The sequence below is a fragment of the Mytilus californianus genome, unplaced genomic scaffold (genome assembly GCF_021869535.1).
Source record: "Mytilus californianus isolate M0D057914Y unplaced genomic scaffold, xbMytCali1.0.p SCAF_1, whole genome shotgun sequence".
Lineage (NCBI taxonomy): Eukaryota > Metazoa > Mollusca > Bivalvia > Mytilida > Mytilidae > Mytilus > Mytilus californianus.
Genome location: NW_026262581.1, coordinates 59,921,610 through 59,941,902, shown reverse-complemented (window position 1 = coordinate 59,941,902; position 20,293 = coordinate 59,921,610). Strand labels below are relative to the sequence as shown.

Here is a 20,293-nt window from a genome sequence, read left to right as displayed (position 1 = left end):
AACCAAAAGTTATATAAGATTAAATGCGGTCGAGGACAAGTTACTGTCAGTTACCAGTTATTGTCACCTGGCATTTTATTCAATGACAAATGTGTTAAGTACATAAGTCAAACTACTATTATCTTCAGACAAATACATGAACTTTTATCTAATTTTTGAAAACTTTTTGTTGTACGATTAAGACAAGCAAATTCAGAGTTTTCAGGGCTTTTTTAAAAATGTTGTGGGAAGATAAGCTAGCAGATTATATTCATAAAATAAAACATTTAACATACTACTGAGGTCAAGAAATATGTATTGAGTAGTATCATAAAGTTTCTGCTAAATTATACAAGTCAAAAGTTAGGTCATATGGTAAATAACGACTGGCATTCAAGAGGAGGTGCTTCCAATTAAAACACCAAGATATAACCCAGTTCATTTGTGCATATTAAGATAGATATTTCAGAGTATTCATTTTTAAAGGCTAACACAGCTATATCCTGGTTGGTGAGAATGATAACTTAGGAAAGAATTGGAACAATAATTCTGATTTCAAAGTTAAGGTATATAAAGTGTGAGAAAGTTTTGGTAATAATGGGGCTGTTGATTTTGCTTTGAAATCATTCAGCTCATAGGATACTTAATGTCTTAAACTACAGGCATACTTTTAGGTGTATTTGACCATTTAAAATTTGTAACATAATTAAACTTATTAAATGTGAATTTCAAAGAAAATAATTTTGTTGATCGATTGTTATTACACATTATCTTTGTCATAAAATTATCAAAGCAATTCTGGCCCTTTAGGCCATGTAAACCTTGAAAAAAATTATTGTGTGGAAAATATGGTATAATAATCAATATCTACATAAAAAAATTATACAAATAGCAAAATACATTAACATTTAATGGAATTATGTATCTAAACTTACTCTGACTTGATTTAACATTGTTTTCAACAACGTTAGCAGCTGCTCAGGGTCCATTGGAGGCTCTGGGCTAAATTAAAACAGTTATATATAATTGGTTATTTGCAATTTGAATCTAACATTAAAAATCTACTAATAGATTTGACTTTATTTGCAATTATTGTGAATTTATATATTTTCATGTGTGCAAAGTTCATACTTTGATCCAAAAAAAATACTTTTCAAGCATAATTAATATCCTTGTTTTGTCATTATCTTTCAGCATAAACACTGGCAATGTGTATTTCATCTGTGGGTATTTGTTTATGACCAACACAATTCATGAAAATTTGCATATTGCAAATAACAAATCTTGAACAATATCAGACAAATTTACAATTTCTATATGCATCACATCTCACTAAATAAAATATTTCAAAATGATATAAAAATAATTTTTATATGTTATTGTGTACTATGTTTAAAGATCATTGATTTTCAATATAAATAAAAGAACAGAGTTCCAATGTCCCCTGCGTTGCAGATTTTAAAAATTTCCAAGGGGCATAACTCTTTAAAAAAAAAGTCGATCGTCCACCATTATAGAACTTGTCCGAGATATTGCTGATATTAACCTATAGTATAAGTATAAAATCTGGTAAGAATTGTACCCATGAAAGTGCTAACAAGGCCATTTTCAATAAATTTAATATTTCCAAGGGCATAACTTTTTAAAAAATAGTCGATTGGGCCCCATAATAGAACTTGTCCGAGATATTGCTGATATTAACCTACAGATTAAGTTTTATAAAATCTGGCAAGAATTGTACCCATGAGAGCACAACAAGACAGGACGGAAGGACGGACACAGGGACGGATGCCCGGTATTTCCATGTCCCCACAGCGCGGGGGACAATAAAAGGAGAAGTGGAGAATAGGCCAATGAGATAGCAACCCAATAAACTGTTGACACAGAGATATGTCTCGCTTGTCTGCCTAAAATTTTGAAAAAGACAATCTGATGGACAGCAACATTGCTTATTAATTCTAAGTCTCTGGACCATGACCTAGGGGGCAAGTCCTCAAATTAGTGGTCAAACTGATATGTACTGATAGTAATGCAACTTTATAGGAAATATCACCGATCTATCACAAGTAGTTACTATCGAACTGACTTAAGCAGAAAACTTAACATTAAGTATTGCTCATTAATTGAAAGTGGCTGGACCATGACCTAGGGGGCAGGGCCTTGAAATAGTTGTCAAGCTGATATGAACTAATAGTATTAATGCAACTTCATACAAAATATCATTGATCTATCACAAGTAGATCCTATCAAACTAACTTAAGCAGAAAACTTAACATTGAAAATTGCTAATTAATTAAAAGTCACTTGACCATGTCCTAGGGGGCAGGGCCTCAAAATAGTCGTCAAACTGATATGAACTGATAGTAATGCAACTTTGTATTAAATATCAATAATCTATCACAAGTAGTTTCTATCAAACTAACTTAAGCAGAAAACTTAACAACTGTTTACGCCATCGTCATTGTCGCCAGAAAAGCAATCCTTACGTCTCGCTTTCCATGACTTTTGTCACAGGTGAGACAAAAACACAAAAAACTAAGACATCTAGAGAATAAAATATGGTTTTCACCAATAGGCAAGTGTCTATATCAAATGTAAATCTCTAAATCACCAAGAATCTAGACAAGCTGTGAATAAATCTAAAGAAGACTTCCATGTTAAATTCTTGGAAGGATAAAACATTAAAATACAGCTAAACAAAGTTGAAAGAGTTCCAGACAGGCATATTAACATGTGATAGGGTAAAACTAGTTTTAGAGTATCAACCCTCACCTTTTAAATCTTAATCTGTGGTATGATAAAAGATACAGTACATACAATTGACATTCAGCTCAGAAAAAACCATAATGTGTTTTGATCTTATATTTACTGCCCACCTCTGATCATCTATTACACTCTAAGAAACTATGTTCACAGTTTGAAACTATTGGAGATCTTACAGAAACTTTCGGATGAACATTTTCCTATATTCTTTTTTTTTTACATGAATAATTTATGCAACATCAATTACTTGTAATATGTGTTAATCTGTATGAATCACTTTTCTAGGCATTAACCTTGTGAATAGATATTTAAGAAATAATTCATGGCAGCCATAGATTTGTTTTCATTTAACCATTGGTTGGGCATTTATATTTGATTATTTTACCCTGAGCGTTAGCGAGGGGTAAAATAGGAATATAAATGCCCAACCCATGGTTAAATGAAAACAAATCTACGGCTGCCATGAATTATTTCGATTCTAATAGGACAAATTCGGTAATTTTGTTAACCGTGAAAGCCCTATACATACGATACTGTTTTGGCTGTTCCGTTTTACCCAATTTTGATAATATTAGTAATATTATATAATTCAATGATTATTTTTTTTTAATCGCATTTTTCACTTATATATTTTCTTCCAATGTAATTTTATTCGTTTTGAGGCATACAAGAAGCTTTAAAACGCCCGGTATTTACATTTGATTTTTTGTTTACGGAAACATATTTGTGACGTCACCTTGTTTCGTTGCCATGTCAAGACAATAACAGCATTTCGCGGAATTTTCGTTTTATGAAATTTTACCATGAAAAATAAATTGAAATGGACTGATTTGTTTATTTTGCTGTAGAATAGAGATAAATATATTGTATCTGAAGCTTGGCCTTCGTAACTGGGGATTTTGATGTCGAAAATTGAGAATATCTGGCAGTATAAATAAGTTGGTCGCAACGCGGAACAGCCGTTTATGTGTATTACTGCGTTTGCGCTATAGGTAGATATATTGTGATTATACTGGTTGACGATAATAGGTCGTCGTATTAGAATTTTAAATACAAATATACTGTTTGATATCATTATTATCAAAACAGTCAATTTTAAGACATAATTTTTTCAAATTTCAGTGAAATTTAGCTCTTTCTAGTATTGCAGTATTTACTTTTCTTCAGGTGTAGCTTTCCATCCCATCTCCTGTAAACCAGGTATACTTTCTATAGGAATCTGTCGTACACCTTCTTTAAAACACTTCAGACCAGGATAAACTTTCTCCATCTGTTTCTGTTTTCTTTCTATTATCTTCTTTACAATCTGTTATAATTTCATAAATAGCTTGTATCAGCACATTATCTCATGTTTTTACAAATGCAATAAAACAATTCCTATTTAATTATACAAGAATAAGTTTCATCAATTTTCTTTAGATAAATGTTAATTTTATGAATTCTAACAATTAAAGTTGTTAAAAACTTGCACCAATAAATTCTGGCACAAAAACATATTTATCATATTGTATTTACATTCACAAAATTTCATACAATCTTTGGATAATAAATCATGTTTTAATGTGCAGATTTATACCTCTTTCTGTTTCCTAATGACACTAGAAAAGTTTGTATAACATATTTTGGGATTCAATTCACATCCCATCAAGGTGGCTCCTTCATAATCTTTTATGTAACCTAAATATGCCGATTTTGGAAGCTTTATCTCCTTGGAAAATCCCTAAAAGAATAAATTATTCTTTTATTATAATTTTTAAAAATAATCATAACATATAACATGTGTTTTTTTTTTAGCTCATAAACTTGGGCACCTCCTCAATGTTTACTCTACCTTTCTGTCTTTGGTTCCCTATCCTTTTCTTTATTTACCCCAGGATAGACTTTGTTATGGAAATAAGGTCATTTGTAAAACCCTTAATAAAGTGGGGCGTCTGTTTGTGATGGATGTAAAAATTCTCAACCAAGTCTGGTCAGAATGAAGATTTAAATCTGATGCTTTGTGTTTACAAGTAAAATCATTTCTGCCTAACAAACAGCATTAAGGACAGTGTTCCATGTCATAATTTCATGTGTTTTGTTTTTTTAAATTATTACTGGCTGTCGTTTGTACTTTCTTCACAGTTTTATAGCACTTCAATGCAGAGTCAGCACACATGGCCTATGTTGTGGCAAGAACAATTTCTGTCAATGGCAAAACTAAAGTAAAACCATTCTTGATTAGTTCTTTTAAATTGTCAAAAGTAAAAGCAGCCAGTATTTATGGAACAAAATATTGATAAAACTTTTTCTAACTTGATTTGTCTGTATGACACGAATGAACTTAGGGAGGGGGCCTTACAAAGCTAAATATATGGTATATGGTTAAAGAATACACTCTTTACATGTCCAACTCCAAACATTGCCTAGTTTGGGGGCCATTGACCCCACTCTTTACATGTCCAACTCCAAACATTGCCTAGTTTGGGGGCCATTGACCCCCCCCTCCCCACACCACCCCACCCCTTTTTTTCAAAATACTGGAACTGCATCTGAACCCTGCTGCAGCCTTATAGTTAAAAGTCTTGTCAACCTGAACTCAATCTGCTAGACATCAATACCAATTTTCTAAAAATCAGATCTAGGATTGCAGGAATAGAAAAAAAACCAAAAGAGGTAAAGAACAATGAAATTTGTTTATGTCCATAACCCAGAACTAGCTAAAACTAGATCTGTAAGTCATCAGAATACATTGATTAGCAAATAAAATTCAGAAGGACAACATAAGACATTGGTAACACTATATGCCCAAGCTATATTGAGAAGCTTGGATACAGGAGATGTATTTCAATCAGATTTCATAGAACCAAACTGTGTAAAAATTTAATTTAGATCCATTAAAGCAAGTATAAGTCATTGTGAGAGGCATTTGGATGCACAGGCAATGTTATACAATAATATTCCCATGGTTGACAGACATACAAGCATTTATTAAACTGATGTACAATGTTACTTGTCCTTAATTTGAAAAAAAAACTTTACCTGTTTCTTAAAGTATCCTATAGCATACTCGTCAGCAAAAGTCAGAAAGTGTATAATACTGTGTTTAAGGTGGTAGTCTTTTAAATGATTCATCATATGTGTTCCATATCCCTATAATAATCAAAATTTACACAAAATACTTTCAACTTGAAAATAATCATACATAAATCTTTATTGGTTTAATTGAACACTGACCAAGTTTGAAAAGTGCTATTATAATCTTCATTTCGACTGGATTGAATAAAAGCAAAATATTATTTGGCAAATATCTGTTTAAAGTTTGGTTCATCTAAGTAGTTAACAAATAATTAAATCTTTCAAACCATTTTACAGTTTACAGTGACTGTTTTTAAACAATAATAAAAAATTTTCACTTTTCAGTCAATTGACAATGCTTAAATAATTGAATAGCAATTCATCTATAATTGTTGTTCTGATCAATTATAACTACGTAAGAAATCAGGTAATTACTTCCTATTCAATGAGTTATATCTCAATCCTCTGACTTTGTAAATCTATGAAATACTAGATTTTCTTATTCAATACTGGACTAGAATTCATAGCTGTATTCTAACTAAAGCACAGAGATGATATAGCCTATTATTGCTATTTTCTAAAATTTTGCTTTAATTATTTTTTGTAATAATCTTTCATATCATACTACTTGAGTGATATGAGTTTTCTCAGCCTAGAGAAAGAGAATGTATGACGTCATGCGTCTACATCATTGTTGCCTAGGAAACAAGAGGCTCTCAAGAGCCTGAATCGCTCACCTGTATTTCAGAGGAGAAGATTTTTAAATGTCAGCAAACTTGATGAACAAATTGTGTAAAATTGTCTTTAAAGGGCAATACCTCCTTAAGGGATCAATTGACAATTTTGGTCATATTAACTTTTTTGTAGATCTTACTTTGCTGAACATTATTGCTGCTTACAGTTTATATATATCTATAATAATATTCAAAATAATAACAAAAAACTGCAAAATTTTGTTAAAACTACCAATTCGGTGGCAGCAACCCAACAATGGGTTGTTCGATTCGTCTGATAATTTCAGAGCCGATAGAACTTGACCAATTAAACAATTTTACCCTATTTCACATTTGCTCTAAAAGATTTAGTTTTTGAGATATAAGCCAAAAACTGCATTTGACCCGTATGTTCTATTTTTATGCATGGCGGCCATGTTTGTTGATGGATACAAACTTCGGATACAATTTATAAACAAAATACCCTAAGGAACATTCAGTTAAAGTTTGAAGGTAATTGGCCCAGTAGTTTCAGAGGAGAAGATTTTTAAATGTTAGCAAACTTGATGAACAAATTGTGTAAAATTGTCTTTAAAGGGCAATAACTCCTTAAGGGGTCAATTGACAATTTTGGTCATATTAACTTTTTTGTAGATCTTACTTTGCTGAACATTATTGCTGCTTACAGTTTATATATATCTATAATAATATTCAAAATAATAACAAAAAACTGCAAAATTTTGTTAAAACTACCAATTCGGTGGCAGCAACCCAACAATGGGTTGTTCGATTCGTCTGATAATTTCAGAGCTGATAGAACTTGACCAATTAAACAATTTTAACCTACTTCACATTTGCTCTAAAAGATTTAGTTTTTGAGATATAAGCCAAAAACTGCATTTGACCCGTATGTTCTATTTTTAGCCATGGTGGCCATGTTAGTTGATGGATCAAAACTTCGGATACAATTTATAAACTAGATACCCTAAGGAACATTTAGTTAAAGTTTGAAGGTATTTGGCCCAGTAGTTTCAGAGGAGAAGATTATTGAAATAGTTTAAGATGACAGAGACAGACGACGACAGACGCCAAGTGATGGCATAAGCTCACATGGGGCCCATTGGGCCCCTGTGAGCTAAAAAGTAATAAACAATTAACAATTGTCTTCCAAACTTGAGGATGTTTCTTGACTACATCTCATCTCAGTGCTGTCATCGTTCATTTAAAAAACCACTGACAATCTATAATTAGATCCAATTTAAGAAACAGAAGAACTGATGTGTCCTCTACTAATCTTACCTATTTTTCTAAGACCACATCATAAGTTGAATACTTAAGGTGGTACCAAACACCTTGACTAAAATTAATTTGGCTCGTTTAATTTTCATAAAATTTTGACAAAATATTTAGTTTAACCCTTTGACAAAAATATAAAATTTTTTAAAAACTTGAACAACACACTTTATCAGAAAAATTTCATTGGATATAGAGCAGTTTGACAAACACTAATTTTGATCATTGAGAAGCTTAATACTTCCAAACAATAGAATGTGATTGAAACGTTCAGCTGATTTTTAAAGAGTTATCTCCCTGTAGTGTTATGTACCACCTTATGGCATAAAACATAAATTACTATGTAACTACAATAATCTAATACACATTGTATTCATCATTGTATCATACCTTCACTTGTTCATTTGATGTGACCGCACAGAATACAATTTCTGTAAAACCTTGAGATGGGAACATTCTAAAACAAATCCCACCAATAACCTTCATATCCTTTATCAATGCCAAACATTTATGTTTCCTGTAAAGACAATATCAGCTAATTAGAAGTAGGATTAGAAACTGTCAATTCAAAAGTCTTTCATAAGTAATTTTTATTACTTTCTGTTTCTTTCCCTTTTTTGAATAGAAGTTTTAAAAGAATTCTGAAATAAAATTATATATCATTATGCTCTTTGAAATATGAGGTCTTGTCAGGTATGTCAGGTATGGTGAAGGTTGGAGCCTATTAAAACGTTTAAACCCGCTGCATTTGTTTGCACCTGTCCTAAGTCAGGAACCTGATGTTCAGTGGTTGGTCTCCCCACACTTTTTTCAAGTGCTGTGGCAAGCTCTCGATATTCAATTGATTCACATCTTGTGTCTTTCTTTATTTTCAAGTCATGTATTCATGCCAAAATAAAAAATAAAAATAATTGTCTGTGACCATTCTTTTTATGCATGGACAGATGGGCATACATTTTTGCTCATAGGAAATATTACAAAGCAAAACTTACGGATCAAACACCAGTCTTGTTATATATTCTTTAGGCATTCTGGGTAACTGATGTGAGAAGACATTCTGTAACCCTATCAACCATATCAATGTCTGTCGTTTTGGTTTGTGACTCAGACTGTTTCCTACGACATGGAATTCTATCACACCTTTAGATTCCTCTTGTCTAGCAGCCTCATCTCTGGCAGCATGGGCAGGAAACATGGATGACTAAAGAAAGACAAATATTTTTCAATTAATGTTATAATCATAATGAAATGTTATACCAACCATTTTTTTTAATATCCTTCATAGGTTAAAACAAGAATGTGTAATTGAGGTCTGGAGCTGGCATGTCAGTAACTGCTAGTAGTCCTTTGTTCATTTATGTATCATTGTCATTTTGCTTAGTTTCTTTTGTTAAATATTCTGACATCGGACTCGGACTTCTTTTAAACTGAGTTTTACTGTGTGTATTGCTATGTGTTTCTTAATTCTACATTGGCTAGAGGTATAGGGGGAGGGTTGAGATCTCACAAAACATGTTTAACCCCGCCGTATTTTTGCGCCTGTCCCAAGTCAGGAGCCTCTGGCCTTTGTTAATCTTGTATGTTTTTTAATTTTAGTTCATTATATGTTTTGAAGTTTAGTGTGACGTCCATTTTCACTGAACTAGTACACAATTTTATTTAGGGGCCAGCTGAGGACCACCTCCGTGAGCTGGATTTTCTCGCTGCGTTGAAGACCCATTGGTGGCCTTCGGCTGTTGTCTGCTCTTTGGTCGGGTTGTTGTCTCTTTGACATTTTCCCCATTTCCATTCTCAATTTTATGTCCATAGTACACGAATGCCCAACCGCACTATCATTTTCTATGTTCAGTGGACTGTGAAATTGAGGTCAAAACTCTAATTTGGCATTTAAATTAGAAAGATCATATCATAGGGAACATGTGTACTAAGTTTCAAGTTGATTGGACTTCAACTTCATCAAAAACTACCTTGACCAAAAACTTTAACCTGAAGCAGGACAGACGGAAGGACGGATGAACGGATGGATGAACGGATGGATGAACGGACAAACGGACGAACAGACCCACAGACCGAAAAACATAATGCTCGTGGTGGGGCATTAAAAGAATACATGAGAAACTACTGGTGTTTTTGGATCCACTACCATGCATATTAACTTTTTGAACTTGGCCATGTGCTGAACATTTAAAATTTTAAATGCAACATGTGGTGTATGTAAAGGGTCCTATAGTTGAAATCATTCATTTGGTTATACACCAGATACATGAATTTGGACCTAGAGTCTTAATATTGAGTTAATTTTTACTTTGACCTTAAAGGTATATTTTCTTATTTTATTCACCAGAACCTTATCAATCAATCATTTAATTCCAACCGGTACAATATCTATTTGGAATATGCAATACAAAATGATCTTTGTTTGTTATCTTGATTCTGCCCAATATACAACATTTCTTCAAATACTGTGTGCTTGTGTTTTAATCTAACTGAAAAAGAATTGACTGTAAGACAGTTATGAATGAGGAATAACACAATACCAGGTTATGAACACTATCATAAAATTTTCTTATTAGAATATAATTAACAGCTTACATCAGGTCCTAACATTTTTTCAGGTTCTGTAATGGTAGCCACAATCTCAGCCACTACTTCAGGTAGTACATCCCCATCTATCTTCCTTCTCTTTACATCCTCTATGGTAAAAGATTCCTCTAATTTTCTCTTTAATTCACTGCCTGAAAGTAAGAATATTTGCTTTATAATTATATTAAAATATGAACAGCATAATGTCTAAAATTTTGTTTTCCCAAATCTAGAAATAAGTACTTCTAACATAAAATAAAAATAATTTGCCTACATACTGTGGAATCATTATTATTTGGAGGATTCCCCTTTATGTGGATTTTGTGGGTAACGGTAAACCATGAATTTAGATGTTCAACGAAGTAAAAAAAATTCTTTATGCTTGTATGCAGAATTTGGCAGAAACGAAAATCCAATATCCACAAAATAAAATTTTTCGTCGTTCCACGAAAAATTGGTATCCATAAAAATAAATGAATTAAATAAAAGTAAGGGTTTTTAATTAATGCATTCAATATCTGTTTTCATGTGATTCATTTTATTTCATGCTTGATTTTAAGTTTATTTATGTATCATTCATACTTTATAATACACTAAAAAATCTCTCTTCCTAAAAGAAAGGAAAAGGATGTCTTTATGACAAGCTTCTTCCTTTTTAAAATGTAAGTCCATTACTCCGAATGAATTGTAAACAAGAATGTGTCCATAGTACACGGATGCCCCACTCACACTATCATTTTCTATGTTCAGTGGACCATAAAATTGGGGTCAAAACTCTAATTTGGCATAAAAATTAGAAAGATCATATCATAGGGAACATGTGTACTAAGTTTCAAGTTGATTGGACTTCAACTTCATCAAAAACTACCTTGACCAAAATCTTTAACCTGAAGCGGGACAGACTGACAGACGGAAGGACGGACGGACGGACGAACGAACGGACGGACGGACTAACGAACGAACGGATGCACAGACTGAAAAACATAATGCCCCTAGGTGGGGCATAAAAATATGCACTTTCACCTGTGTCAGATCTAGAGGACCTCCTCCCTGGTGTAGAGCTAGGTGAAGTGATGGCAGTAAATGTTTCTCCGACGGAAGCTGACTGGGTCGGCAGGGTACCAGATGTTGTGAAGCGACTTAGTCCACTCATTCCTGTAGCTTGTGTAGGTGTGGTGGCTGTAAATACAAATTGTAAATTGCTGTAGTTATCTTAATGATATCAAAAGAAACTTTAAAAAATTCTGAAAAACTTCTAATTATGATGGAAAATTAAGGTCTTAAAATGAGCATAGCAGTGATTATATCCTCCCCCTCAAATTGTTTGGGTGATATAATATTCAGAAAACATAGTTATTTTACATTTGCAACAACTGCACTTCAGATCTTTATTTGAAAAGGCTTTCATTGGTAACATGTAATTTGACTCTTATTCCCTATTATTTAACAATAATAATCATATTCAACCAAAAAAAAGTCATTAATTAAACAATTTTTGAAAACTTCAAATAATTTACTTTCATAAAATTTTCAAATATATGTATGCAATAATTTGTTACGTGTGGTTGGTGGAGAAGTTGCCATGTTTGCAGCATTCTGTGAAAATTCAACATCCCATATTGGTGAGTTAGCACCATAAACTTCTTCCTCTAACATGGAAAGGAATCTACAAAAAAGAAGATAAAAAGACAGTTAGATACATAACTAGAAACTGAAGTTTTATTGTTTCAAGTGGCTGTGTTCAAAATGGTATAGTAAATTGTAGAAAAAGGTGACAAAATCAATTCTCGATGATGCTCTTTTGGCCTTAGCATTACTGTTTAAACAAGTAAATGAAAGAACAGAATCTTATACCATAACTCTGTTTTGATGCATAAATGCCTCAATTACCAAACCTCTAAATATTTAGCTGAAATATTTAATGAATTTCCAGAAAATACTCAATATTTCTTAAGGAATACATCTATAAAACAAGAGGCTATCAAAATGACAGCAAACCAGGTTTCTGTTACACTTATTTGTGTCATTGTTTAAGCTATCAAGGGACACAATTCAGAAATATTAGAGCTCCATAAGCTAAGAAATTATGGTTATACACTTGTTTTTATAATAGTGGTTGGAAAGGAGTTTTTAGTTGCATAAAGACCTTCGCTTGATATGGGTAATTCTAGAAAATTTAGAAAAGATTGCATACATATGATTCATAAAATTGTAATAAATATAAAATAAGGAGATGTGGTATGATTGTCAATAAGACAATTATCCATCAAAGTTCAAATGAAGTGGATGTAAGCAATTATAGGCAACCGTACGGCCTTCAAAAATGAGAAAAACCAATACCGTATAGTCGCCTATAAAAGGCCCTGACATAAAAAATATAAAACTATTCAATTGAGAAAATTAACAGCCTAATTTATAACAAAACAATTTACAAAAAACAAATATGACAAACATGAACCAACAACAACAACTGAACTACAGGCTCCTGACTTGGAACAGGCACATGAAGAATGTGGCAGGGTTAAACATGTTTGTGAGCGCTCAACCCTCCCCTAACCTGGGATGGTGGTGTTACAGCAAAACAAAAGAACAAACTATAAAAATCTGTTGAAAAGGGCTTAACTCATCAGATCGATACAAAGCAGAAAAGTTATATTTCTTTCACTGATATACAATATAAAATAATCAGAAGTATTCAACTATATAAAAAAAAAAACAACTTATATTTCAACAAACTTTACACTGAAGAATCTATGAAAATTGGTGAAAAACAAGATTTATCAAATGACATTTGGACAGATTGGTGGATAAACAGACAGACAGGTGTCAATTTCATTAGACCCATGTTTGATAGAAATAAACAACAGATTAAGTATTTAAAAAGCAAAAACCTTGGAAAGTGTGTTAAGACAAGTGTCCTCTTCTCTGGTGGCATTTTCTCTTTCTCAGCTCTAAACTTGTCAAGGAGTTGTCTTCTCATAGTTTGAAATACAGATCTTAACAATGTTCTACCAAATATCAATGTCGTTTCATATCTTGGAAGACTGTCACAGAAAGCTGGTACATGGCAGTAACACAACCATCTACAAAAATAAAACATAGTTCTACACAGAAAGCTGGTACATGACAATAATACAACCATCTAAAAAAATTAAACATAGTTCTACACAAAAAGCTGGTACATGGCAATAACACAACCATCTACAAAAATAAAACATAGTTCTACACAGAAAAGCTGGTACATGGCAGTAATACAACCATATAAAAAAATAAAACATAGTTCTACACAAAAAGCTGGTACATGGCAGTAACACAACCATCTTAAAATAAAACATAGTTCTACACAGAAAGCTGGTACATGACAGTAACACAACCATCTACAAAAATAAAACATAGTTCTACACAAAAAGCTGGTACATGGCAGTAACACAACCATCTTAAAATAAAACATAGTTCTACACAGAAAGCTGGTACATGACAGTAACACAACCATCTACAAAAATAAAACATATTTCTACACAAAAAGCTGGTACATGGCAGTAACACAACCATCTTAAAATAAAACATAGTTCTACACAGAAAGCTGGTACATGGCAGTAATACAACCATCTAAAAAAATAAAACATAGTTCTACACAAAAAGCTGGTACATGGCAGTAACATATCCATCTAAAAATAAAACATAGTTCTACACAGAAAGCTGGTACATGAAAGTAACACAACCATCTACAAAAATAAAACATAGTTTTAACAAAAAGCTGGTACATGGCAGTAACATATCCATCTAAAAAAATAAAACATAGTTCTACACAAAAAGCTGGTACATGGCAGTAACATATCCATCTAAAAAAATAAAACATGGTTCTACACAAAAAGCTGGTACATGGCAGTAACACAACCATCTACAACAATAAAACATAGTTCTACACAAAAAGCTGGTACATGACAGTAACACAACCATCTACAAAAATAAAACATAGTTCTACACAAAAAGCTGGTACATGGCAGTAACATATCCATCTAAAATAATAAAACAGTTCTACACAAAAAGCTGGTACATGACAGTAACACAACCATCTACAACAATAAAACATGGTTCAATTATCACAATTCTTTCAGTAAAATCTTTTAAGGTTATGTAAACTTATCTGCATGTAGACTACCAAGAGTTTTCCATGGATTCTGTTAAGTCGAATTGTAGCCTTTATTCCTTTATGTTTAAAGTAATCCTCTTTAAATAAAAAAACAGCACTGAATGGAATATGATGCAAATCAAACTTTGTTGTCATTAATGGTAATGAAGCTGAGCTTTTCTTCTTTTTTTTTTACAACTGATTTATTTCTCAGATCCAAATCATGTGTAACTGTGAGCATTAGAAATTAGCACCTTAACAGATGAATATATTAGAATTCAAATAACTATTTTTATATACAATATTCTCTTGTTTCTTGACATTTGGAAATCAATAACTTTTACACCTTGGAAAATTAACAGTATCTATTCAAAGTGTCTATATGAAATGACAAAATATTAGCATATGATATAAAATGTCGGCCTCAAATAAACAGAGTTTCTACAGCTGTTAATTATAGTTGTTATCATGTTTGGACAATAATGTCATAGTATGGTAGGATCTTCCTACATAATCAAATAATAATTGTCTTGTTTTATAATTATCATCCATATCAAGTCTGATATAAACTGACAATATTGAGTCCTTATTACATTTGCCAGGTATTGAACAAGAACTGAACCTCTGAGTTTGATTCTTTTTTTTCTCTGTTGGATACCAATTTTCGTGGATTTCATTGGTACAGGGAAACAAAAAATCTAAATATTCAACAAATTTCATATTTTTCCTCAATCACTAAAATTGGTACCCATGAAAATAAATAAAATCCACAGTAGTTGTGGAGATACAAATAAAACAAAAATATATTTGTATATAAAAATAAGGAGATGTGGTATGATTGCCAATGAGACAACTATACACCAAAGCTCAAATGAAGTGGATGTAAGCAATAATAAGCAACCATACAGCCTACAACAATGAGAAAAACCCAAACCGTAAAGTCAGCTATAAAAGGCCCTGACATGAAAAATATGAAACAATTCAATTGAGAAAATTAACAGTCTAATTTGTAACAAAACAATCTACGAATAAATTGCTTTGCCGAGCGCAGTTGGATACGACTGCAGAGGTCCAACCCTGAACAGTAAGGGCAAAAATGGACACAATATTCGCGCTTGATACAGGTCTGAATTTGGATTGTAATTAAATATTTGACACATATAAGGTTTCTGACACAGAATAACTTGTATTATTGAATTTGTATTCAATATTTTGCTTTTGTGCAATACACTTTGTTGTTGCGAATTGACCCCCCCTCCCCCCACAAAAAAAATAAATTTACCCCCCCCCCCCCCTTTTTTTTTTGCTTTTGTGCAATACACTATGCTGTTGTGTATTACCCCCCCCCACCACCACCACTTTTTTTTTTGCAAGTGCAAGATTGGTCGTGATTTTGCGTTTTCGACTGATTAGATCCGAGATTTGATGAACTGGGGGCATTATCAGTTTATTGATTTATTAGATCGGCATCGTTATGACTGTAATCAGATTATTTATGAAAAGTGATTGATTACACTGACAGATTAAAACAGACTATTTTGACTGTTATATGTTAATTAATCTTAATTACAAAAGAAACGGTTTGATATGTCACCTGACTTTGCGTGTCACCTTCACGCAAAAATGGACAGATTCATGACGTGATGTTCATTAGCAGATATATTCAACAAGTTACGGGTGCTATTTCATTACCATATCTTAGGTCATAAAAATAAAAGTCAATCAACACCTAGGCCATATGGTATCATGGAGTTTTACTTTAAACTATGTATCTCACCAGGCGACAGTTGGACAAAATTAATATACCCTTAATAATTATAACCATGTTCTGACAGTTACTGTTAAAACATATGTTCAAAATACTAGCCCTGATTGCATGAGTGTATTAAATTTACATAAAGGTATCGTGCTTAATTCAAATGCATCAGATATTGACAATTTTGAAAGGAGGGGGGGGGGGGGGGGGATCTGGGTTGTTCAGCATTTTATCTTGTCTTATCGTGAAGCATACATAATATAGTATGCAGAATATCTAATTAATTTCAATGAGATTTTATACGATCTTAAACAGAATAAAAGATACTTTATATATTTTTTATATCTTCAGAAAGTAAATTTTCACACATATATATATAGTTTGGCATTTGATTACATACTTTTAAAGAACAGTTCTGTTGTATATTTATTTTTGTGTCAGAAAATTCACGTTAATAGGTAGAAAAATGATAATAAATGTGAAAAAAATATTGTTATATTACAATTAATTTAGAAAAAAGTACCCCCCCCCTAGACAAAAAAAAAAACAATGATTGTTGTCTTGTCGTCAGCATTTAGGTTCAGTCTGTGGTAAAAGTTTTGTTTTACATCAAAATCTTTGTCAAACATAATGGAATTTCGAGAAATTGGGACAGAAGCTTCTTTATGACCAAAATACAGTAACCAGGACAAAATTTTGTAAATATTTATTTTCATTTTTCCTTATTTTATTTCTAAATGGACTTTGTTTTTCCTTAACAGTTAAATTCAGGTTTTGTCTAAGGTTAAAGTTGTTCATACAGTCATCAATAACCGTTTTGTTTAATCGTCCAGTTGCAAGTTAAATGCATATCCATGCAGGTCAAGATCATGATAATGATATATGAATGTTGAAACTGTTTTGTTCTACATTGCGCTGGACTTTTCACTTGTTTGTTCAAAATGCAACAGTCCGAGTAAAGACATTGTATAGCTTATAAGTGGTTGTGGCTTTTTTGCTAAGTGTTTAATTCCATACGACGAACTGTACATAGCTGTTTGTTTTTAAGGGAACATTTTTTATTATGGGTTGAACAAGGAACGTATATACTATTCCAAGGTTAAACGATCAGACTATTTATACAATATTGAAAACATAACATTTATGAAGCCATGGTTATAGTTTATTGAATACTTCGCATAATATCATTCATGATATCGACTAGCTTCAAGTTGTGTTATGACAAGAAACAACTTTTCAAAAAGCTCAGTTTTACATGACAATCATATGGTTTAAATTGTTTATCTATATCCGACCGACACAAGCCAAAGAGAATAAATTATGTAGTGTCACTGTTGAATGATATACTGTTTTAGCAATTAATGCCATTACGTCAGCATGTATCAGGAAATTATTCTCAATCTCCAAAGATGATATTTTTGCACATAAACTTCCTCGAAGTTCTTGAAAGCTTCCAGGGACTTATAGGCCCTCGTTCCTTCTTTATCAAACATTTCGTTTTGGTTATTTGCAAGGTAAATTTCAAGTTTCCTTCAAATTTCTTTCCCAATTTTCTCCCATAATTTTCAAACACTAGGTCTCTAAATTCTACACAATATATTTTTTACTTTATTAAACATAAACATAAACCAAAAAACAGATGACACTCAACAACTTCACAGGTAAACAGGAAAGCGGCGGACATCCTTAACATCGAATATTGATTTGTACCAAATGACTTTGCCCCCAGTTCATCCAAATCTCGCATATTCTCGCATGAATTTTAATTAAACGCTTGACCCTCTCAGAATTCTAGGTCGCGAACAAGCTTTCCCTGAACTAGAGTATTACCCATTTAAATTTACCATAGTGCTAACTTAATCTATTTTATAATAGAATTTAAAATATAGTGTCAAATCTTTCATATGGATTTTTTTGTAAAAAAAAAAGATGCAACATTTGCAGATATTTTTACTGGCCTTTAAAAATAAGCATTTCTTTAAACATAATTTAAAAGCAGTGTAAGAGAGGGGCATCAAAACATTGTGTTTGGATTACCTCCCTTACACTGCTTTTAAATTGTCTTGAGTAATTGTCCATTAACCATTTCTTTATACATAATTTAAAAGCAGTGTAAGGGAGGTAATTCAAATGATGTGTTTGAATTACCTCCCTTGCACTGCTTTAAATTATGTTTTGTACTAAAGTTATTTTCCATTAACCAGGACACCCTTGTTTTCCCCCCCTTTTTGCCCCTAATTCCTAAACGGTTTGAGCCATAACCCTCCAAAGCAAATCCTAACCATCCCTTTGTGGTATGGAAACTTGTGGTATAATTTCAGAGAGATCCATACACCGTTCCACAAGTTATTGTCTGGAAACAGGAAAAGACAATGACGACAACAATGTGACACCAATATATATATACGACCACAAAATTTTTTTGCGGATGTATAAACAAATATGACAGAAATGAACCAACGACAACCACTGAACTACAGGCCCCTGACTTGGGACAGGCACATAAAAAATGTGGCGGGGCTAAACATGTTTGTAAGCGCTCAACCCTCCCCATAACCTGGGATAGTGGTGTTACAGCACAACATAAGAACAGGCTATAGAAATCAGTTGAAAATGGCTTAACTCATCAGATCGATACAAAGCAGAAAAAAATCTAACAAAAACACAGACTGGACATGGCAGGGTATTTATACATCCCTAACAACAAAAAAGACACAAAGTATAGATCTAAGAGTACTCGCAGTTACTGATAGCTACTTCAAAGCCAATAACGACTAATAAAATAAAATGCTTTGCAGAGTGCAGCCTGATACGACCACAGAGGTTGAACCCTGAACAGTTGGGGCAAGTTTGGACACAATATTCAAGCTTGATACTGTCTGAATTTGGATTGTGATTAAATTTTTGACATAATATAGGTTTCTGACACAAAATAAATGTGGTCAAATATCTTAAAAATTTGAAATGGGACATTTAATTTACCTAGTATGGTCTGATATCCAAAATCTAACAACATGGTTAGATTCAGCATATAAAAAACACCAAAAATTTAATTTTAGTTGAAATCAAACAAAGTTTCATTTTGTACCCTTCAAACCTTTATATGGACTAATTTGAAAACAGGGCCCAAAATAAAAAATCTAAATGTACAATAAGATTCAGCATATCATAGAGCCGCAATAATTCAGTTTTTGATGAAATCAAACAAAGTTTAATTTTGGACCCTCTGGACCTCAATGTAGACCAATTTAAAAATGGGACCCAATATCCAAAAAAGTAATACAAGGTTAGAACCCCCAAAAATTAAAAACTTAATTTAATCCCATTGAAATTGGTTAAAAGATATGTATTTATTTTCAATTGAAGATTTCTTACTATTGCGCAATACTGTGCTATTGCACAAAACTGTGCTATTGCGCAATACTGTGCTGTTGCACAATACTTAGTTAATCTGTTATATATAATAATTTACACACCCTGTTTGGTGTGAATCAACTGCCATATCAGTATTTGTTGCTTTTATATATAAATCAGAAATAATCAATGTAAAAATGTAAAATTTTTTGGGGAAAAAAACCCCAAAATTTATGAAAAAATATCCCCCCAAAAAATGTGTCCCCCACCAATAAAAATGTGTTTGAAAAATTTGAAATTTTGAAAAATCTTGAAGAAAAAAAGTATGAACCCCCTCAAAAAAAAAAATTGAAAAAAAATCCCCCCCCCCAAAAAAATATGAACTCTCATTAAAAATTTGAAAAAAAATCCCCCCAAACTTTTTGAACCCCCCTAAATTCTTATTGAAATTTTGAAGATTATTTTCTTTTAACGAAAAATGTACAATTTCAGAGAGTTCCATACACTTTAACACAAGTTATTGTCTTGAAGCTAGAAAAATGCTTGTTTTTTTGTTCTTTTTTGTCCCAAACTTCCAAACGTTTGAGGCAATTACCCCCAAACTCAATCCCAGCCTTCCTTTTGTGGTATGGAACCTTGTAGTACAATTTCAGAGAGATCCATACA

The 20,293-nt window shown here is 32.3% G+C and overlaps 1 protein-coding gene across 1 annotated transcript in view; it reads right to left on the bottom strand.

Annotated features, from left to right (window-relative positions):
* LOC127704901 (histone acetyltransferase KAT2A-like) overlaps positions 1 to 20,293 on the bottom strand; it is a 48,797-nt gene that overhangs the window by 1,964 nt on the left and 26,540 nt on the right. The window contains exons 6-15 of the mRNA XM_052209137.1: positions 13,277 to 13,468; positions 11,945 to 12,051; positions 11,409 to 11,564; positions 10,395 to 10,537; positions 8,795 to 9,003; positions 8,193 to 8,319; positions 5,761 to 5,871; positions 4,319 to 4,462; positions 3,900 to 4,048; positions 915 to 981 (exon numbers count right to left, since the gene is read on the bottom strand). Coding sequence (XP_052065097.1) covers positions 915 to 981; positions 3,900 to 4,048; positions 4,319 to 4,462; positions 5,761 to 5,871; positions 8,193 to 8,319; positions 8,795 to 9,003; positions 10,395 to 10,537; positions 11,409 to 11,564; positions 11,945 to 12,051; positions 13,277 to 13,468 — 1,405 coding nt within the window. The remainder of the gene's footprint in view (positions 1 to 914; positions 982 to 3,899; positions 4,049 to 4,318; positions 4,463 to 5,760; positions 5,872 to 8,192; positions 8,320 to 8,794; positions 9,004 to 10,394; positions 10,538 to 11,408; positions 11,565 to 11,944; positions 12,052 to 13,276; positions 13,469 to 20,293) is intronic.